The following is a 22,863-nucleotide window of genomic DNA, read 5'->3' on the forward strand; positions in this document are numbered from 1 at the left end:
ACTGGAACGGCTATTGGAACTTTAGTACAACCAATTAGAATATTATCCTTGTCAGTGGGAACATTGGTGTGACCAATTACAACCTGGCAACCTAAAATAGCTAGAGGGATTTTGGCATTAACAGAAGTGGAATAGATTCCTACTGTTCAGGAGAGATACATTCTGAGGCTTTTTTTGATCCCACCAAAGCTGCAGTATCGTGAATGTTGCTTAGTGGGCAAACTGCATGTAAGATATTCAAGCACTCAGTGGGCTGTGTTTTTAATAATCATATCCCTAGGCCTTGACTTCTGGTAGATACTTAAAAACATGTTGAGTAAATGATTGAAGTCTTGAATGGAATGGAACAACATTTTCTCAATTGTCCATACTCTAAAGCAATTGTTGCTATCTGATTTATAGAATTACTTCTCTACCCCTTTGCATTGGTGGCTTGGAGAGCTCACGTACACGGTATAGTCCATCTATAGCAACCCACAGAACTTTAGGAGTTTTATACCAGCGGTGGCTCTGGCCTCAACTTCTTTTCCTGCCTGCTTTAACTTTCATGATTTTACATTTTAACTTAAATTGTCCATTATTCAAACCGCCTCAAGTCATTTGTGGAACAAAACAGGTAGATGAAAGGGTGGAGAGAGAAACGTAGAATGAGGTGGTGGAACAGAGGGGAAGGTGAGGAAGGAAGAGAGAGAGAGGAGGTGGGAGTGAGTAGGTGGTATCAGAGAGGATTAGATCTTCAGAGAGCCTTTGCGCCAGGCCCTAGTAGAGAGTGTATGCTCAACAAAATCTTAACAGTTTGAGAGACTATTTCCTCACTCCGTGACTCCGTGAATATTTGTTGATTGGCTTTTTTTTCAGCAGGTATTTTTTTTCTTTTATTTTCCTTAAAATTCTTGGACTTCTTCCTCTGTTTGGGAAACCATGTGATACGTTAGACAGAAAAGAGTTTTGGAATCAAACAGACTTTGGTTTGCAAACTAACGCACTCTGCTGTTGTTGACTGGCATGTGTCTTTGATCAAGACAAGGCCAGTCTCTGGGCCAGGTTAGTATTTAGTGTCTATTACTCAGGTCAGGATAGTATTCACTGTCAAATCACCAGGAGGGTTTATTGAAAGCATGTATGTAAAGTACCCTGTGGGGTCTGGCACAGAGGAGGCACTCATGGAATCTGTGTGTCTTCTCTCCTTCCCCACCTCCACCATTATACACATTGATCTGGGTGACTACTCATGACCAAGTACGCTGTGGTTCTCACATGGCAGGGTCACTGCCTCTGTGCTATAAGCTAGTTCAAGTCTAGCTGAAACAGGAAGAGCCGGCCTCCTTTGCCCAGTGCTCAGTGAGTTCATTTTGCTGAACTTCTAGGTACCCGTCCCTTCAGATTAGCAGATGAAGAGTTTGTAGACTGGCTTTCTGACACATTGAGGGGCTTGGCCTAGGGAATCATGTTTTCCTAGTTAAGATCTGTGTCCTGTGTGGTTTGGTTTGTAGTCTGAGGACGGTTCAGAATGTATGAAATCATAGCTATTGGTCAGAATGTTGATCACCATTCTTGTATGAGGGTTAGGTTGCCCAACTTAATATAGAAAGCTCATACTAAGATGGAATAGTGTATCTTTTCTGTCTGCTGATTTGGCTGGTCACTCTCCTGATGGCCATACTGTAGTCTCATTGCTGGAAACTGTGTCTCCCGTGTGCCAAGACTCTGGAGCTCATGGACCATGGCCTTTGGCCAATGGAGAAGTATTGGCCCTGGACCAGAAATGTTCCTGGTTTTTGAGGCTTCATAATCCCTAGTGGTTCCCAGCAGGTATTTTGTCTATCACCTTTGTTTTTTGTCTTATTTATGCTTATTAATTATATGTATTAATGGCAGGTTGCCGTCTACTACTGTTCTTATTATGGTAGGGCAGGACTGATAACCTTCCTGAGTCTGGTCTTACAATAAGGGAAGAACAATTTTCTTACCTACATACCATAGTGGCTAGAAAAGATCCATTATCACATAGGCTAGGAAAAGTCTGTATCACATAAACAGGATTCTGTCATTTAGTAAATACTCATTGAATATCTGCTTTATGCTCTAGCTCCCTCCTAGGCTCCTTGCGGTGAGACCTTAAAATGAAATTTGTTGAAAATGTGGGCTGAACATTGAGCCCAGGAGGTGATTTGAATCCTTGGTTTTAAAAAAGATATTGTTAACGTAAGCTTGGGTTTGTTTGTGTTTTTTTGTTTGTTTTGGTTGAAAGGACCCGCTGCTTTGCATTGGAAATAGAGATGGAGAAGTTTCGTTCTTTGAGCAAAACTGTCCCTTTTTCTGTACTTGGAAATAATGGCTTCTAATGGCAAACTTGTTTTTTGAGAGCTATAGTTCACATTGTTTCTCAGAGCACAGTGGGTGGTGCCAGGGGCTGTGCTCTCCCTGAGTGACCCAGTATCAGCTGAGACCTGTCCCTAATAGCCCTGTAGCTCATATGCAGCAGTCTCAGCTCTGTTGTCCACCGGAGTTTCCCTTGTATGCTCTGGATGGAGCTACAGCTGTCCTTGTTGCCATGGAGGCTCTGATTTTGACATCTGGTTTTGCTTGCAGGAGCTGCTAAGTCGCACATCTCTTGAGACCCAGAAGCTTGATCTGATGACTGAAGTTTCTGAGCTGAAACTCAAGCTGGTTGGCATGGAGAAGGAGCAGAGAGAGCAGGAGGAGAAGCAGAGAAAAGCAGAGGTGAGTGTGATAGACCAAATTCTGGGGGATCCATACAGTTCTAAACTCAGAGCAGAGGAAACTATCCTAATGTGGATTCAGGCCATCTGGTCAACCCCAAGCCTGGCAGCCACTGGGCGCCAGAAGCATCTATGCACTAGAGACACAATGATCTGTTAATACCAAGTTATCAGGTTTTGCTGTGGCTGCAGATTTCAGCAATGCCCAAACCACCCAGTTTTGGCTCTAAGGCTTTATCCTCCCTCAAGCTGCTGACAAGGATAGAAAGGGAAGCATTAGAGGGGGAAGGATCGGGCAAGATGTGAAGGGACCCAAGATGTCCTCTGTGAGAGCCAAGGTAATGAGGATATATCTGGGGTGAAGTCAGCTGCCCAATAGGCCACCATCACTATATCCAAGAAGTCTGGAGACATTCTTTGATGTGCTTTTCACTGACCTAGATGGAACCCTTAGATTATGTTTCTTTTCTCCTGATAGGTCATAGGAGGAAGCCCATGTACAGGCCTTCTGTTAATGTTTTCCTGCATTGTTCCTGTTTTTGTTTTACACTCTATAATGCCATTGGCCAGAACATGCCAGACTCCTTTTTAGGATAAATGTTTTGTGTAAATTTTAGGCTCAGAGTTGCTTTTGTTGAGAAAGAACATCCTGTTTTAACCTTAGATAACCACCTTCCATATGTCTCTACCTACAAGTGCCCATATTTGCACCTGGCATGTAAGATGTAGAAGGAAGATAGGCTGTAGGTTTAGAAGCACATTGGTTCAATCACTAACCTAACTGCTTAATAGGTCTTTGAATTTCATTCAACAAGTTAGCTGCTTAATTTCTCGAGATTTTATTTACCTGTAAAATAGGTAACTGTGTGAAGTCCAAATAAAAATCACAAAAGTCCCTATCATAGTGCCTGGCATCCTGTAGGTACTTGGTTCATATATACTCCCTCGCAACATTTAGCTCTCTCCAAAATCTAAAAGTGGATATCATTCCTTTCTATTAAGCACCCCCATTATTGTGCACTGAAACCTGCCCTATTGCTGTGTTTACACAGTGGTAAATGCTGGTGATTGAGACACTTAAAACGGGTGGGCAATTCTGTGCATTGCTTTTGAGAAGCTGCTCATTGTAAGTAGAGTTGCCAAAAGATCTCTCCATTAACCTGAAGACCCTGTCTTGTAGTGATTAAGAGGGCAGGGCCTTGAATCAGATCTTCCAGCTGTAATGCAAGCTGAGCTGCTCATTAGCTTTGTCATTGTAGGCATAACACAACCTGTTTCTCCCTCTGTAAAGTGGAGATAGTAACACTTCTATTTCCTCAGTGGTTTGGAGGAGGGAATGAGATAATTCATGTATAGTCCTTAGCATAGTGCTGGACACATAGTAACCGCTACCTTTTATCGATTACTTACTGATTGTGTTACAAAGCATCCTGCAAATGGACGTGTAGGTTAAGATACATTTATAAACTGCAAAGGTCCCGCAGAATGAAAGCTTACCTTTGTGAGGAGTTAGTTAAATAGAGTGCTTTAAAAAAAAAAAACAAAAAACAAAAAACTTTTTTAGTGTTTATTTTTGAGAGATAGCATGAGCAGGGGAGGGGCAGAGAGAGAGGGAGACGCGGAATCCGAAGCAGGCTCCAGGCTCCGAGCTGTCAGCACAGAGCCCGATGCGGGGCTCGAACTCACAAACCACAGGACCATAACCTGCGCCGAAATCGGATGCTTAGCCAACTGAGCCACCCAGGCACCTCAAATACACTTTGCTTTTTAAATGTTCAGAAAGAAGCAACTGAATTTTCTCCAGGTTTGGAGTTGTGTTTTTACCAACGTCTCGAGGTGTGTGATGACATGGGAACATAGGTTAGGGCTCTGGGGGCAGAATTCAGTAAACTCGGAGACGCCTTGAAGTGATAGAGACAAGTCAACGCCACTTAAATTAAAAAAACAAAAAAACAAAAACAAAAGAAGCATAGGTGGGAGAGTATTAGGTCACACAGCTTGAAGAGTCCAGAGTTTAAAGTCCAGTATCACTAGATCCACGTGACCTCCCAATGTCATTAAAAATCAGCCTTAGCTTACGTCTTGGTTCTGACTTAGCCTTATTGTCAAGAAGGGTCTCTGCACTACATCCTATCGGCCTGGAGACCTGGCAGAGAGAGCACCTTTTTCTCAAAGTTTCCAGCAAAAGCCTCGGGCTTACATCTCCCTGGGCCAGTTTGGGTCACATGCCTGGTTCTGAGCCAGCCAGCCACTAGGGAGCACATAGGTATGTGTGCATGAGTCTGTCTGGGAAAGAACTCGGAGTTAGTACCAACCTGAGCCAGCTCTGTTCCTTTCCAGGGAAGACAGGATGGAAAGGAGAGCTCCCAATTCTGGGCCAAGTATACCGAAAGCAGTCATTTTGCTGTTTGCTTTATTTTTCCTTTTCTGAGGGATTATGTTTCAATCTGAATTTTTTGTTTTTGTTTTCCATCAGGCTGTTCATGCATGAGGCAACATAGACCCTGAGCCGCTGGCTTCATTCCTACCAGATAATGGCCCTTCCCAGTTGCTAGTACAAACATTAAGTTTTTTTAGGACTGTTCAAACCTGTGACACTCCATGCACAGCCACATGACCTGAAGTGCATTTCTCCTTCTTGTAATTGAACATAATCTTCGCTGGTATGCTTAGAGCCTCTGCCACTATTTGCAAATATGTGCAGCACCAGGGGCTTGAAACCATGGCGAGTACTGCTGTGGGGACTCCATTGTCATGTGCGTGGACGTGTGTGAGTGCAGCACTGAGCTAAGGTCACCAGGGGTTGTACTTCCGTGAACAAGGGGAATGCTGCTTCCCAGCCTGCATTGCTGCTGGGTTTTTTCCAGTGAATATACTTAGCCCAAGGCCTATTGCTTGTGGTTTGGAAAGGCAGGATCTTTCTCTGTTTTGTTTGTTTTCTGGGGTAGCTGGATCTGAAATTTCCTCTATGTAGCTCAGGCTTTATCCTCAAATTCCATTTTATGTTTCAGTGCAAATTAAAAAAAAAAAAAAGAAAGAAAGAAAAAGGATACTGTGAACAAGAGCATTGCAGGCTGTTCTTTCTGTCGGACTCTGATCCCCCCGAAGCCTGTATCCTGCTGCCTGTAGAAAGTTACGGACGTGATTATACATGGTTGTCTATAAACCTAAGGACTTCAAGATGCAGGTTTCTTGTCATATGGAGACCATCCTGACAGCCAGCCTCACTCAGGAGTCTGTCAGTGAGATGTGGGTGAATACCGGGTTTCCTGTTTACCTTTCCTCCTGAGCCTCTCGCAGTGGCTCCGGGTCATTCCAGGAGACCCAAGCTTAATCAGTTAGGTTTACTCCTGAGAAGCAGGACTGCAGAGGAGTGGCTGGTGCGGAAAGTAAATACGAGAATGAGGAGGATGGAATGTAAAAGATCCAGAGGCAGAGGAAAATGTCTGGGTGGCATACTATATCACAGGCACGTCCCTCAGAGGCGTCTTCCATGGAGAGGAGTCTGGTTTCCCCGAGCCCTGGGGATGGAGGGGGCCCCACAGCTGGATCTCTTTATGGGATTAAAGAGCTCTGCATGTAATAACCAGAGCATCCTGTAAAGAAGGGAGCAGGGATCCAGCATGTCCTGGAAAGTGGCGTTCGTGCAGTTGATCAGGGTTATACACAGATATGAAGAAGAGAACCAGAAAGAGTCTTCAGGATTTCTGGCAGAAAATGGAGTGTCTTACAGCACGGGTGGTGCTGACTTCCTTCTTCCTTCCTGTGGTTATAGCACTTTGGAAGGGAAGGATTCTGATTTCTGAACTGGGATAACCAGAATGATGGATATGGAGCACAGAGCGGAGACTGGGAAGATTGTGTTTGTTCAGAGAAGTCGACTGGGAGATTCTTACTGTTTTGTTGATTTTGTTTTACTTACTGATTTTTATTAGCCTAGGAAATCTCCAGCAGTTCAAAAATTAAGAGTTCATAAAAGTATATGCAGCAAAAAGTCTCCTTCCCTGCTCGCCCCTCAGGCCCACAGTCAGAAACCACCCTGACCAGTTTGTGTCCTCCCAGAGTTATCCCTGGACAAGCAAACTTATGTGGACAGATATATATGCACATATGCACACACATTCCTTCCCTCATTTTTGTGCAAATGCACACTATTCTAGACCTTCTAATGTGGCATGCTGGGAGTTTATTCACACCAAGTGCATTAAAAAGACTTATATGATAGAAATACCTATTATTTCATTATCTGACCGTACCTTAATTTAGCCTGTCCTCTTTTGATGGACATGTAAGTGGTTTCCAAGTGTTTGCTACTTCCAATAATGCTGCTGTGAATGATCTTGCACACGTGGGGATACTGAAGTGGAATCAATGGGCCAAATGGTACATGCAGTTGAAATTCTGACCGATATTTCCACTTTGTCTCGTGGAATGTAGAGGTTATGTTCCCATCAGTGATGGGTAAGAGTGCTGGGCCAGTATTAAGCAGAGCATGAAGGAGGGAGAGAAAGAACTAAGTAATACCATGAACAAGTTTAACAGGTAGGAGGGAGTGGGAAAGACATGGTTATGGGAGGTGCCCCGTGGTTCACATAGAAAAGAACCGTAAAGAAGAACTTTGATGGTTAGTGAATCAGGAGTCATAAAGCCAGCTGAGATTTCAACACAGAGTGGCATTTAGAGCCTCATAAATGTCACCTGGACTTCGTGATAGGGGACCCAAGAATGAGACACAGCTACAAAAGGGTCTGCCCTATGGGGGAGAAACAGATCTGTTAAGACGGGAGGTGGGCCAGCCCTGGAGAGAACGAAGTATAAAAGAAAGTTGAAATGCCGAGCCTGAGGATGGACATACTGGAAAATAACACGTGGGTTGGGAGAATAAGAGGGGAATGTCCCTGAAACATTGGGATGCACCACATAGTCACCCCAAGCAGAGGAAGAAAATAGATGCACTCCTGTTCAGATCCCCAGAAAGATGGAAGCAGACAAGGGGCTTAAATGGAAGGGTGCAGCAGTTTGGATGGTTCCTAAAAATCTCCTCCAGCTTAACACCTAAGTATTTGAGAGGTTGGCTCTTGGTGCCCCACCCCCCTATTTGTTTCTACCCAGAGGACAAAGAAAGAAACTGGGAAACTGCCGCTCTGGCTGTAATGTTGAGACTAGTTTAGGAGGGAAAAGTGACAGGTACCTTGAGAGAGAGCGGCCGTTCTGTGAGTCCATGACAGGGAGGGAGGGAAAGCCAGGCATGGCCAAGACTTCCATAAATCATACCTTGGAAAGTTCGGAAATAACATAGAAGGTGACTCAAGAATATTGAACTAAAAAATAATGTAACTCTGTGCAATCTCAAAATACTACTGATAAAAAGGAGAAACTTGGAAGTACCCTGAGAGAAACTTGTTTTCAAAGGGGCTCGTATAAAAGATAGAAAAGACAGGGACGCCTGGGTGGCTCAGTCGGTTAAGCGTCCAACTTTAGCTCGGGTCATGATCTCGTGGTTCGTGAGTTCGAGCCCTGCATTGGGCTCTATGCTGACCACTCCGAGCCTGGAGCCTGCTTCGGATTCTGTGTCTCCTTCTCTCTCTACCCCTTGCTGGCGCGCGCTCTCTCTCTCTCTCTCTCTCTCTCTCTCTCTCAAAAATAAATAAACATTAAAAAATAATAAAAAATATAAGAGAGGACTGAACAAAGTGCACCTGCACAAGCAATAGCAGCAGGGGCAAACTCCAAACAAAAGGACAATGCTGAGGACAGGAGAGAGACTTTTTGTTAAAGTTATGTTCTCCATAAGAAGATCAAAGAAAGAATGGGTTCTGTTCTGATGCCTCAGGCACAAAGAACTTAGGACAGTGGTCCCCAAACTGCTTGCTATAAGTGAATTTTAAGGTATCAGGGAAATCAGGTGAGTTGCTAGCAAACTAGAAGCGAACCGGTTTTTTTTTTCCCCAGATGGCAAAGAAAGTTAGATGGGTTCCATAAAATTTAGTCTGTTGAGGCTGGGGCCAACCCTATGATGGTTTGTGGGAGGCCAGAAGATCAAGTAGGGATTGTGTTAAGAGTGAGTTACATTGGGGTGCCTGGGTGGCTTAGTTAAGCGTCCAACTCTTGATTTTGGCCCATAGTTTCTGAGTTCAAGCCTCACATCGGGTTCTGTGCTCTCTCAGTGCAGAGTCTGCTTTGGATCTTTGTTTCCCTCTCCCTCTGCCCCTCTCTTGCTTGCAGGCTCTCACTCTCTCAAAAATTAAAAACAAAAAAAATATAGTGAGTTACATCAGCTTGACCTCCTGTGTCTGGCTGGGAACGCGTCGGTGGAATAGACCTGGTAAATGTATACTTCTGTGAGGCATTGCACAAGCCCTGCTTGGGGAGTCTTGTGGATGAGCTGGAGGAGTATAGGATGGATGCTAAGATAGGCATATTGGTACCCCCATGATAATAGCATCTATAGACCATGTCTAGGAAGGTTTATTGTAGAGGGTGAGAGTCCTCTGCCTTTACTCCTCCTACCAATTGAGCATTTTATTTTTATTTTTTTTTTAATGTTTATTTATTTTTGAGACAGAGACAGAGTGTGAGTAGGGAGCGGTTAGTGAGAGACGGAGACAGAATCCGAAGCAGGCTCCAGGCTCTGAGCTGTCAGCACAGAGCCCAACATGGGGCTGGAACCCACGAACTGTGAGATCATGACCTGAGCCGAAGTCGGACCCTAAACTGACTGAGCCACCTAGGTGCCCCTAATTGAGCATTTTTAATGTGTAACGTGGATGCTGATCTAGAAAATCATAAAGCAGTGATGACATGAAGCCAAAGAAAAATCAACTCGACCAGCCGGCATCAGGATCCATAAAAACCTACACAGACTTGAGCAATAGCTAGGTTGTCAGAAAAGGGGTAAAAGAGGTAAGAACCTGAGTGGTGGAAAATCGCTAAAGGTAGGGAAGGAAACACTTCAAGAGGGAGGCAAGCAGTTTGAGGACAGGAGCTCGCCTGTGATTTAAGCAGGAAGAGGGCCCTGGGGCCATGAGGAAGAGCCCTGTCCCTCATCAGTCTTGGGGACAGAGCTGGTCTGCCTGGAGGCCACTGATGCAGGGGGAGGGGAGGGAATGAATGCGATGATGAAATCAGGCAGCAAGTTTAGACTCCTCATTTGAGAGGTTTAACAATTGAGGGAAGCTTCTATAAGAGAGACAAGCAGGTCTGAAAACCAGCAAGGCCAGTGGACTTAGGGACTAAAGGTTCTGGGAAAGAGTGACCAATAAGGTGAACACTCCAGAAGAGTGCAGAGCCCCTGGGCTTTTGTTGTTAGCCATCAATGTCACGTGGGCCTTAACTAGGTCACCACTGGGTGTTTTCTGTTCTCCCAGTTTGGTTCATTTTTTACGGATCAAACACCTGGTAAAGGAGCAGCAGTGGGGGAAGTGAACTCACATTTGTCGGATGCCTCCCGTGTGCCAGGCCCCGTGCCAGGTGCTTCACCTAAGGCTCACCTGGGTAACCCCTCGAGGTAACCTGATGAGATGGACCCTCATTCTACAAAAGTGAAAGGCAGTCTGTAGCTGCCTGCACGCTTCGACAGCATCATGCCTATGCCCGTCGTGGCTTAGTTGCCCATAACAGGCTGACCTCCCTCTCTAGGGACGTAAATGCCGATCTTTTACCTTGGGGGATTGCTTTTAGCTCTATCCTTGATTAACTGGCCATCCTTCCTTCCGGCCCGAGGCTCTTGGTCAGAGGATTAGATAATTTTTCTGTTAATTGCCCCCATGCTAATGAGTTCCCAGCTGAATCTTCCCCTTTCCTTAGTATTGCTTTTATCCATACCTACCTTTCCTCCTCTCATGCCTACACATTCTAAATCTGTGCCCCCTTTTGTTTCGCTGCTATGTCTTTTGAGAGGGCAACCTTACCTACTTTACAAAGATCAAGACCATTGGAAAGATCTCTGTTAACTTGTTGTTGCTCATCTAGGGTCTACCTGAACCCCCCATATGTGCTTTGTGCTTAGCTAACCCTATCCCCAACCCCCATCCCCTGCTGGGGCCTCCAATTCTAGCTCCTTTCCTCCCTCTTAATTCTTGCCACCCAGCAGGTATGCTAAGTAGTTAAAGTACCAAAAGACTCTGAGACTTCTCAGACGAAAAAGCACGAACGAACTGAATGTGGACCGTCTTTGTTTAGCACCTTCCAATGGTGGCAAATCCACAACAGGAGATAGAGCTGGCCTGTGATGCCTAGTAGCTCAGGCCAGTCAGGCGTGAATCCTCTACCCTTGTCAGGCACGTGTGCTAAGCCAGCAGGGGGTTTGGAACCCAGTGGCACACAGAACAAAGGCCACATCAGAGCCCAGTGTCTCCACTAGGACTGCAGTTGAGAACACAGACGGCAGGTATGGCCCCAGCCCGTTGGTAAGTGGCCCATCAGGGTGCAGGGACCAGTAACAATGAAGCTGGGTAGAGATCTGAGGTCCAGGGCAATTAGGCCCAGAAAGGCCACCCTGACCTCTCAGCCCAATCCTCTCATCTTGGTAGGAAAATGCTATAAGACAGATGACCCTGGAGGAAGACAGCCTGGGCTGTCTGGGCCAATTCAGGTGAGCTAGCTCAAAGGGTGAGTGGCTGGGAGGCCCCAGGCCTGCTGACAACAGCGAGGACTGCACTGCTGCTCCGAGTCCAAATGGCATCACCAGACAGGAGGGCGGGCACCTTCGCCCAGCATCCTTTCAGCCCCGAGCTGCCGCTCAGACCCCGTTTCCCTTCTACACTGGAGGAGGGGATGTACAAAACAAGGTATGAGATGGGAGTTTTTCTTCTTAGACCCCGCTGTCACTACTGGGGATGGGCAATTTCTTCCCAGCATGCCTGGGCAGGCCCCACAGTGCCGGTGGCTGACCCCAGTACCAGATGTGTTTAGAGTATCAGTAAAGGTGGGCAGGGAGGCCTGACAGGTTCATTGGCTGCCACCCTGTCCACCCAGGTCTCTGTTCCACTCTGTTGTGATATTTCCCTAAGTCCGCATCCCTGGCCCATGGGCTGCTCATAGTTTCCCTCAGCCTTTCCGGTTTCTGGCTGCCACAAGCGGCACTGTCGTGAGCCGTGTTACCCAGGCGTGTGGCGCTCTCTTCTCCATTCCCACCTTCAGGCAAGGGGTCCGGAGGTGCCTGCTTGACATCACCTAGACTCGTGCCGCCCCTTCCTCTTGACCCACACAGAACTAGCCACTCACTACTCCCTGGAAGCCCCATGGTTTTCAGGATGGTGGCACTCACAGACTGTCATGGTTACGTGTGTGCCTCTACACGGTGACTAAATGTCTAGGGAGTAGAAAAGGAGATCCCAGCAGACCTGTGGGCAACAGGGGTTCAGAACTGAGTAGGCATGAATTCCAGGGGCTGCAGCTTTTCAAAGTGGCCATATAAGGGCCAAGATGTTCTCTAGGCTACAGAGGAAGTCTGGTTTGGAATGGGAAGTGAAGGAGTAAGGTCTGGTATGGGTGTGAGGGAGAGTTTAGAGTTGGGGACGTACCAGCGTGTGCGAGCGTGGTATATGCCACACGTCACCGCGTGGGTGTCGGTGTGTTTGGGGGGCGGGAGAGGGGCAGCTATACCCGGGCGTGTGTAAGAGGGGTCGTGTCTGTGCGCCTGTCTCTGCTGCTGCCGCCGGGCCGGGTGCCTCGTTGGTGTGCAAGGATGCCCCCCCCACCGCACCCCCACTGCGTGGCACAGAGGAGCTGCCGGGGGTTTGCTCAGACTGCAGGACCACCCCGTAGAGGGGGAGGGTTCAGGAAAAATACCAGGTCTTTTGGTTCCCGTGAAGAAAGTGGGCGGTCACCTCTGGGTCGCCCCCTGCAGCTCGCCCCCTGCAGCTCGCCCCCTGCATGCTTCCTTCTCTCTGGGCCGCTCTCCTGGGGAGCTTTGTGTCTGAGAGCTGACTGACCCTGAGTGCTCTTTTCTCCTCTCTCTTCCTTCCTGCAGTCGGTTCTGAATGTGATCAGTGAGCTGCAGGAGCAGATGTGTAGGCTGCAGCTGGACATCCACAGGCAGATTCAAGAGCGCCTCTTACTCAGTAGGGGCCGCCCTGAGGAGGTGGCGGCTGGTGACAGCGCAGCTGAGCCCTCGCCCTGCGGCCAGGACTGTGCCTGTTGGGAGGGGTCACCTGTAGGAACCACACTTAAGTATATCAGAGCATGCGTGTGGGGGCATTTCACTGGTGGAGGGGCTGGGCTTTCTCCTAACCACAAGCGAGTGCAGTGGCTTAACACGGCTCTATTGTTACTTCCGGGCAGGGCTTGGGACTGGTGCACTCCCCTCAGGGTCTGAGCTAAGCTCTGAGACCCTCAGAGAGCAGGGTCTGAGCGGGTGAGGCCAACCCTTGGCCAGGTGGTGGCACTGGCCTTCCTCAGGGCTGGGAATGAGGTGTGTCAGGTGCCCTGAGGGACGGGCATTCATGCAAAAGGAAGACTCAGGATTCCCCTTCCCAGGTGTTACTCAGGCGTTGATTCTCCTCCTGGGCTGGGAGATTAAATGAAGTTTTATCTCATGTGATTTTTATTTTCTTTTTTAAAGAAAAAATAGCATCGTGAGCTAATCCTTTCAAGTTTATTTTTAAGGAAGTTAATCCCTAGTGAGAAAATAGAACACCAGTTTCCTTTTGCTATGACAATTAGGTCATCATCTGAATTTCTAGGAAAAATTCCCCACCTAATCGCATTAGAGGGATTTCATGACCTCTGGACCCTATGGGGTATACCTGACCGGTGTTCTGGACTTGTCCCCTCATCCTGGTGGGACCGGGACCTGCGTGACCTGACTGGACCTGGTGATGGCAGTTGCACAGAGAGGAGTCTGTGCCTCTGAGACCTACTGTCGAAGAGGACTTGGAAGCCTGAAGAAAGGTCAAGTTCATAGTAGCTGTGAGCATTACAGAGGGTCCGCCTCAGCTCTGTGGGAAATTATCACAACCCATACTCAACCGTGGAACATGCTGAAACTCTACCCAGAATCAGACAGTAGAGGGGGAGCTTGGGGGCAGGTGGGGGTTGAGGTGGGGAGATTTCCTCCTACATTAAATGACAAGGGGGAGAAATGAGAGCCCAGAGGTAAATGTGGATTTGAATAGGGAAGTCCTGGGAGTGCCCCATGTTGAGTGGGTCAACCCAGAAAGACGTCTAAAAGAGGCTAACGTTTGTACCAGTGTTTATAGCCGATGATGGGCACCACAGACAACCTTGAAAGAGGAGGATGTGCCAAAGGTCATCAGAGCCTGGCCGTCATCATGCTCTGTGTCTCCATGGTGGCAGCCTCTCAGGCAGGGCCGGAAACATTCTCAGAAAACCATCCTGGGTCGGCTGAAGTCCCACCAGGCCTTAAAATCTAATGCTGCAGGTCATGGGTACAATGACCTTAGCTTTGAAGATATTTTTGAAAAGAGGCATCAATAAATGTTTACCTTGGCTGTAAGAAAATCTTAGTGGATTACCCTACAAAGTTCAAGTGTAAGCAGTGTAACTTTCTGGCAGACTATCTCAGAACACAAAGAACTCCAGGTCAGTTAAACGATGAACTGAATTTCACGTGTTCATTCATTGGGAAATAATACATACCTACCACGTGCCAGTGGTGAGCAAAGCATGCTCGGAGTTAACCAAACCCCTCCTGGAGTTCACACAGGAGGAGAACCAGGCATTAGCGATCAGACCAGTAAGTATCTAATTGCAAATGACGTAGGAGAGATACAGGGTGCCACACCAGAAAGGATATACTCTGCCACACCCGAATATGGTGTAGAGGTTGGGATAGCTTTGCTGAGGAGGCCTGAGGAAGGATCGGTGGGAATTCACCTGGCAGACTGCTCCAGACAAGAGGGAGCGGTGTGTGTAAAGGCCCAAGTAGATGAGGAACTAAAAAGTATCCAGTTTGGTTGGTGCATCACTGGGGGGAGAGAGTAATCTAAGAGGCAGGCAGGGCACCGGGTCAGGCCAGGCAGTGCTGGTGAGAGCATATGAGTTTTGAGGAGCAGAGGAGCGCCAGGATCAGATTTGTCCTTTAATTGTGTTGTTCCCCTGGATGCCGCGGGGGACAGTGGCTTTAAGAAGGGCAAGACGACAGACGAGCGACCCCTGGAGAGACTGCCCGGCCTGTTGACATGAACTGCTAGATCAGAGTAGTGGTGGTTGAGTTGGAGAGAAAGGAGAGGTCCACTTCCTTGGAGATAGACTTAACAAGGCTTGGGGATAGATTGCATCTGTCGGGGAGAGGGAGATGCCAAGGATGGGCCCCAGGTTTCTGGCACAGGGAGGTAGGTGGATGGAGCTGCCATTTAGTGAGGTTGGAATGTCTAAAAGGGGGAATTAAGTGTTCCACTTGGGCCATGACAGTCGTGAGATGCCTGCCTAGACGTGTTAGGTCGGGAGTCTGTGGGAATCTCGAGTTCAGAAGTCTGGAAGTGATCAACATACACATTAATTTTTCTGATAGGAGCCAGTTGGCAGGACCAATTATCCATTAAAGGAAACTTGGTTTGGGACAAGGGAGCTCAGTGGTGTCGTCTTTGCTGAAAGAGTAGTTTAGGGAGCAAGGTCCCTGTAGTTGGAAGAAACAAACCTGACTTCCAACTCACCCCGGGCAAGTTGGTCAACCATCCCTTCCTCACTCAGCAACTTTCAGTGGCTCCCTACTGCCAAAGAATGGCCTCAGAGCTCTTTGTATTTTCATCCAAAGCCTTTCTGGTAGGGCTGCACCTTACTTTCTGGCCTCACCTCCCACTCATGCCACCTGTCCTCTGCCCTAGCCCAACAGACTGTCTCCCTTTGTGCCTCCTGCATCCACCCTCCGCCGGTCTGCCTTCTCCTTCCCTCCTTTCTTCAAGCCGAACCCCGCCCCTGGCCCAGAACACTCTGCATTTGGCATTTGTTAGCTTAGTGTTTTCTGTCCTGCTGGCTGCCCCTTCTTCTCTGGAGCCTTCCAGGATCACACACCCCTCTTGGGGTTCCTTGCCCCACGCCCCAGCACAGAGAGGGGCTCCCACCTAGCCTGCTTCCTGCTACTTTGTCTGTAAGAAGCTGCTTCATTTTTGTATCTCCGTTCCTCTGGCTCCCAAGTCCTATTTGTCCTGCACCTCCACACTTGTGCATGATTTGGGCACACCCCACAGAGGACATGGATGTCAGAAAGGGGCAGGCAGAACTAGTTCTAAAGAAAAAAAAAAAAAACAAAGTTTTCTCTTCGTATGCCTGGAAGCCCTGGCTTCTGTTTTCGAATGGCCCACAGCTTTTCCTGAAACAGGACCATGTTTAAGGATTTGAGCTGCAGTGTTGAACATGACACGGGATCTCTTGCCCATGGCATCCCCTGCATGAGCCTAACCAGGGTTATCCAGGGAACATCATGCTCTGTAACCATCAGAACTTTGTTTTGTCCCTTATCCTTCTAGGAGTTACTGCAAGAGCTCAGGCACCTCAAAATCAAGGTAGAAGAGTTGGAGAATGAACGGAATCAGTATGAGTGGAAGCTGAAGGCCACTAAGGTAAAAGGCAATTCTTATATTTATGGAGAGGTGCTGAGGCCCAGTGGGGAGGGTCTGCGTTCAAGCTCGGGATCTGAGCTGGAGAAGTGCAGATTGACCCTACTGTGTGCACACGCAATAGTGCACAGATTGTGCAAGTAGATAGCTTTGATCTGGGAAGGCTCTTCTCCTAGGGAAAGCCCCCTGAGATCATGCACTGCTGGAATAGCTGAGCTCCTTCGTCTTGCTGTGTCCTGTGGCACCCCTAGGCTGACATGGGACCCGTAAGGGGCTGTGAGCAAGTGAGAAGTCTTAAGGCAGATGAACGTCGATGTTACCTCGGCTGCATCGCTTTAAATTTAGCGGTCCCTTTTAATAACTAGTTGGTTTAAATAGGCATGCTGTATTTTAGCATTGAATGCACTCCACTACTTTGTTGTTTTAACTAAACCATGTTTCTATGGAACTGGGGAGCTCAGCAGCCTGGGCTGGGGAAGGAATAGCCCTGGAGGAGCATTCTTGCCTGCGGGAGGGAGCCTGGTCCAGGCAGCCCCCTGAAAGCACACCTGCTATTTCACTAAGGCCTCTGTAGCGCCACCCAGAGGTGTTCACTAGATTTTCATTTTTATTTCTTACTAGGGTTTTAAAAAGTACTTAAGAGTTTTCCTAATTTCTGGTTATACTTTTATTTTTTTCTGTAAGTTAACTATTAATGATTATGAAAACAATACTCATCACAGAGAATCTTTAAACCATAAAAAAATGGATAAAAGTCACCCTTATACCACCTAGGAGCTACCACTATTAATATTTCCTTCTAGGAATTTCTCTTTGGGGGAAATCTCACTCGCTCTTTCTCCAATTTCTAGTGTTGATAATTTATATGCAATTTATGTCATGCTCTTAAAACTCTGAGCATGATATTAATATCTGTGTAATTGCTTGTATAAAATGATTTTCTTAACCGTTTACCGAGGAAGCCGAGGCACAGAGAAGTTCAGTAACTTTCCCGAGATCTTACCAAGTCAGCACCAACCTAGGCAATCACAGCACATTTGTCTCCAGCCCTGTTTTTATCTAAGTGCACCCTTGTGTGTACTGTGCTGTACCTGTTCCAGCAGCAGTGATTTTCTCAAATAGCTCAGAGCCTTCTGTCACAGAATTCCACTCAGGCGAGTCCTGTCTTGGGGAAGCCTTTGAAGTTGTACAACCATGTATTATAAAACCAAACAACTCTTTTTAGGTCACCTGAGCTCTTTGCCTTGGCATAGAGACCTTTGAGATACTACAGGTTACTCAGTAACTACTGGGTAAGGGGCACCTCCTATGTGCCAGAATGCATCAAGCTCTTTGCCCACATTTTCTCATTTGATCCATAAAAATAACCTAGTGAGGTCTGTTGATTTATTATCCCCATTTCAGTGGCTAGAAAACCAAAGCCCAAGGTGGCCAAGGTGAGGTCCAGACCTGGATCTGTGTCATTCCAAAATCCATGCTCTCTTTCTTATAAAATCCTGATGCCCTGCAAGTAAAAGCCTGTACTATTCTTGAAAGTTATTTAGTCTTCTGCATAAAGCTTGTCAGCCCCTGAAGGCAACTCATCGTCCAGGGCAGCAATCAGGGGTGATCCCTGGATTTAACGAAGCTAAGTACTTACAGGGAGCTGGAGCACCCCTCTGCCTGGCACCAGCCCGCACACCTTTGCCTCAGACCTCTGGCCACACAGCTCCAGCCTCTGTGGCCATGGCAGTGGCATCCTTTGCCCTCATGGTCAGGTAGAGGGCTTGTAGCCTGTTGTAGACTTCCCAGCTATGGGCACAGGTACTATGCTAAGCACAGCAGAGCACCTGTCATTTCTGTCCTATCCTCTGGAAATTGACACCTGGCAGCTGGGACTCAGCCACTTAGTTTATTTATTTTTTTAATTTTTTAAAATTATTTTTATGTTTTATTTTTTGAGAGACAGAGACAGTACATGATCAGGGGACAGGTAGAGAGAGAGGGAGACACAGAATCCGAAGCAGGCTCCAGACTCTGAGCTGTCAGCACAGAGCTCCACACGGGGCTCAAACTCACGAACCCGTGAGATTATGACCTGAGCCGAAGTTGGCGCTCAACAGACTGAGCCACCCAGGCGCCCCTAGTCTACAGGGTTTTAAATAGATGATCTCACCCAGAGGCAGGCTTCAGAGACAAGGGACCTCATTGTGCTGGGCTCTGCCTCACCCATATCACTGAGATCCACTGTGGGTCCCAGAGACCAGCATCAGGCATGCAGATTCCTAACAGAGACCAGCTCTCACTTGGTCTGCAAAGAAAGGGAAAAATGGTCGTGGAAGGTCCAAGAAAGGTTAGGAGAAGATCTTCTAAGAATAGTATGGTCCTTGTAGAAATAAGAGGCATTTGGACCGAAAGGCTCAAGGCTAAGGTATTCAGAAGCCACCGAGGCTGTTAGTTGTAGGCCCGCAGGCACCGAGGCCCTGAGTGAGCTAGGGGACAGTGCTGCGTGGCTGTAGGTCTCAGCTAGCAGCTTGCCACCACTGGGCTTGCTCTCTGGCCTCTCTGGGTAGATGCCACAGAGCAGAGGGGCAGGGCTCCATAGGGCACTTCAGAAGAAGGAGAGCCTACCCCTTGCTGCCTCTTTTTTTCTTTACATGGCCCTCTCTTTTCCCATTTGAGGGATGTTAGGGAAGCTTCTTTCAGAACCCCTAAGGTGGGCTCAGGGAGCTCTTGGCCCATAATAGTAGCCTTCATCTGTGCTGTTGATTCAGAAGCTGGCTCCCGAGCAGGTGGGGTTTGTGTCCTGGTCACTAAGTGGCCCTATGACTTGCGCATCGCATCCTGCACTCTTCCTGGTGTCTCCCTGGTAGCGACACACAGTGATGTTGCTTCCTCCCATGGGCTCCTGTGAGGATTGAGTGAGGTTGGACGTGAGAAATCAGTGAGCACTGGGTCAGAGGCAGAGTGGACGCTCAGTCAGTGTGCCTGAAACTGAATGCAAGGCCTGTTGGCAGAGGAGCCACCAAGAGTCTCAGTGCTCGTTTTCGGTCACTTGAAACTATTCAAAGGTTAGCTCTGGCATCCCATTCTATGACCTTGAGGAAAGAAGGGGGGATGTGATTGGGCTACCACATGGGGAGGGATGGCCAGAGTACAGGCCTTTGCTGTATGTTGGCTGGCTCCTGAGTTGGTCCTCACCCCCTTTCTTTGTCTGGTTTGATGCTCAGAGAACTACCTGGTTACCCTTAGGAAAGGAATAAGACGAGAGAAGCAAGAGTAGCAGCATTTATTGAGCCCTTACTGTGTAACAAGCATTAGGCTAAGTTGTCCATGACCATTATCTTATTTAATCCTCCCCACAGCCCTTTGAGGTCAATGCTGTTTTCCCCATTTTAGAGATGAAGCAAGACTCAGAAGTTAACTCAGAAAGGTTAACTTGCCTAAGGTCCTCCAACTAGGAAATGAGGGAATCCAAGTTTGTTTGGCTCCAAAGCCAGTGTGGCCCCTGGGATGGGACCTACACGGTTCTGATCTTCTCACAAGCGTGGGAAGGTGCGGACGGTCACACCTACTGTTACATGTGAGATTTAACCTGCGGTGCCTAGTAGAGGTGTGTGAAGCACCCAGCACAACTGCCCGTGCATGTCTACGTATGAATGTATGTATCACATCTGTGGCTGTACTTACATACTTTATTTGCAAAAGTGTATTTGCTCAGCACATCTGAACGCTTGTATAGAGGTACATATGGGTGAGCGTGCATAGGTGCTCATATGGAGGCTGGGCAGAGGCCGTGGCTGTGCATGAAGAGAGTACATGAGGGAGGTACTCTTGGCTCACTCTTTGTCTACCTACCAGTAGTGATTTGATTTCCACTATGTTTCCTGTATGGGTGTGGATAAATGAAAGATGCATGCACTCGTTGCAATGATGTACATCTGTGCCGTTGCATGAATCCCCTGAGAGAAGGAAGACCACATCCGGAAAGAGAATGTGCATCAGCCGCTCTCCCATTGCACCCAGCCCCAGCGCCTCGGGCCTCAGGGGCGACTGGGCCTCAGAGGGCAGGGGAGGTAAGAGCCTGGTCAGGTAGAAGGATGCAGGTGACCAGCGGGAGCTGAGGGCAGGGCCGGATTGGCCAGGGAGAATGAGTTCAGTCTGCAGAGCCTCATGTGGTGGGGACAGCGGTAAGCACCTCTAACTGCTCACCTCTGGCGCCTCTGCTCCTGACTTCCCAGCATGTTCTAGGACCCACTCGTCCCGGGCTATGAATGACTTGAGGTACTTCATCACAGTCTGGTAGTCCCTCTGAGCTGGTGGGGATCCTCTGTTGCTCTTTCAGGCTGAGGTAGCCCAGCTGCAAGAGCAGGTGGCCCTGAAGGATGCAGAAATTGAGCGCCTGCACAGCCAGCTCTCCCGGACTGCAGCCCTGCACAGCGACCACGCAGAAAAAGGTAACTGGCTTGACTGGGAGAGAGTTGCCCCTGGGCCCTCTGGGCATGTGGGTCTATGGATGATTATGTGTGTGCCTGTGTGAGCAGGCTTACTGATGTGCACATATGTCCTGTGTGTGCAAACGCGTCCAAGTGAACAGATGCATGCATGAGTGTGCGTGAAAGGGCCTAGAAAGCACAGTTCTACTGTGGAACCATTGCCATGAGCCCCTCCCCATTCCAGAAGACTCCACCCTGAAGGCTTCTCTCACATGTAGTCTGATCATTAAGCTCTGGAACTTTTCTTTGCACTTGACTGGAAGGACTTGTCTTTGTGTCATTCCCACAGGGGAGGCTTTATTTAGCAATCCCTAAGTGGGTTTCTCATATAGACACCCCCTCTTCCTTTTGTAATAATCAGTTTAGGAATGGGGATAGGTCCTTGTTTTGAATATTCCACTATATGCCACTCCCTAGACCTAAATATGTAGCAGACTGACCTCCAGCTCCCTTAGGCATTGGCCTTTGACCTCGTCCTTCAGACCAGTTTGGGAAGAAATCAAGAGCCCCTATTAGGTCCAGAGTGAGAGCAGGCCTTAGGTTGCCCACCACAGACTGACACAAGTGCCTGGGCCCATAGAGATATTCTGTGGGTTTCTGAAATAAGATAGTTTTCCTTAACTGTAGAATTTGTTTTAATATATTTATAGATGTGTCTAAATATTCTTTAGTCAATTCTGACTATAGTGTTTTAAATTAAGCCAAGTACCCAGCTCTTTTACATAATCATTCTTTTCTTCATTCAGCTGTAGACTTTTTTTTTTCTTTCTTATTTTAAATTCTCCTTTGCTACAATCCATGGGACTGTATTATTTTTCTCTAAAACTAGCTAGCAGCCCAGGTACATGCCCACTCAAGTAATAATGTCTGTATTCTTCTGAGATGTTGGTTTTGAAAGGTTTTTGGGTTCTTTTGTGTCAACTTCGAGTCAATGGAATTTGTATTTTCCCCACTAATTTCTACAAAGAGAACATGAGAGATTAGGTTTGCGCATTCATTTAGTAATCCAACAAATATTTAATGAGAATGACTACACCAGACACCATCATGGGCTCTTAAAGAAGTAAAGGAGCCCACATGCAATTTATTCACAAGGGAAGTCTTAGCAGCTTAGCACGTGGGGATGGCTGTCTGTGTGTAAATAATTCTCCCTACACCTAAATTCTTTCAGACCAAGAAATTCAACGTCTGAAAATGGGGATGGAAACTTTGCTTGTTGCCAATGAAGATAAGGTAAGATGGTCCATCAAGGCAGCCCTATTCTTCCTCTGCTAACAGGCTGTTTCGTCCCTACTGGTCTCTGATATTCTGGGCAGGGTCATGCCCATCAGGCCAGTGACCCAGGGACGTGTCAGGAGAATGGCTTCTGCCTTTTGGAGACTGAGCCTCAGCCGTTTGTTTTGGCTTTGATGCCTGGGGACTTTGCCTAAGCGAAATCTCCCAAATGCAGAATAAAATCATGCCTGTTCGTGCTGGTGCAGGGGGAAAAAAAATACCCCTGTGGTTACTGCCAAATGCCATAACTGCTGCTTAGACTCTTGGCAAAACTTGAGAGCAGTCCACCAATCTCCTATGCACACAATCTGGTGACAGACCCGTCATGGAGACACTAGGCAGCACGTGATGTGTTTACCCCACCGCCTTCCATTCTTCACATCTGATTGCCTGCGTAATCCTAGAGTAGCCACCTCTGTAATTATAGAGCACTTACCTGGGATGGCCATCACCTCTTAGGATCACAACCCTGCATTTTACAGATAAAGAAACTGACCTTCAAAGTGCTTGAGTAGTTTTGTCCAAGGTTCGTTAACAGTAGGTAGTGGAGCCAGGGTTCCCACCCAGGTCTGTCTAATGCCCAAATCTGCGTGGCCTCCCGAGTCCCCAGGCCTTTGCTGAAAGAACTGATCTCCTCTGGTAATTTCACCTGTTGTGCAAGGAATCTCGGGCTCCTAAGGAACAGGTTGAGGGTATTGGGGATAAATAGGACAGCTTTATTTTAATCTTTCTTTGTATGTAGCTCCAGAGGACAGCATTCGATCCAGGAGACAGATTCCAAAAGCTACCTCAGGAGGGTAGGGAGATAGTGCGTTTCCTGCCTCTGAAATGTTTAAGCCCCTCGAAGGCTGTATCTGGAAGGGATTGTTT

General features: G+C 47.6%; 1 protein-coding gene across 14 annotated transcripts in view; it reads left to right on the forward strand.

The window, feature by feature from the left end:
* The window catches only part of PPFIBP2 (PPFIA binding protein 2), a 157,935-nt gene that overhangs the window by 92,074 nt on the left and 42,998 nt on the right, over positions 1-22,863 (forward strand). For all 14 annotated transcript variants that reach the window (XM_047876792.1, XM_047876794.1, XM_047876793.1 and 11 more), the window contains 4 exons: positions 2,593-2,724; positions 16,154-16,246; positions 20,568-20,679; positions 21,890-21,951. In XM_047876792.1, the coding sequence (XP_047732748.1) occupies positions 2,593-2,724; positions 16,154-16,246; positions 20,568-20,679; positions 21,890-21,951 (399 nt within the window). The remainder of the gene's footprint in view (positions 1-2,592; positions 2,725-16,153; positions 16,247-20,567; positions 20,680-21,889; positions 21,952-22,863) is intronic.

This window comes from Prionailurus viverrinus, chromosome D1, assembly GCF_022837055.1.
Source record: "Prionailurus viverrinus isolate Anna chromosome D1, UM_Priviv_1.0, whole genome shotgun sequence".
NCBI classification, from domain to species: Eukaryota; Metazoa; Chordata; class Mammalia; order Carnivora; family Felidae; genus Prionailurus; species Prionailurus viverrinus.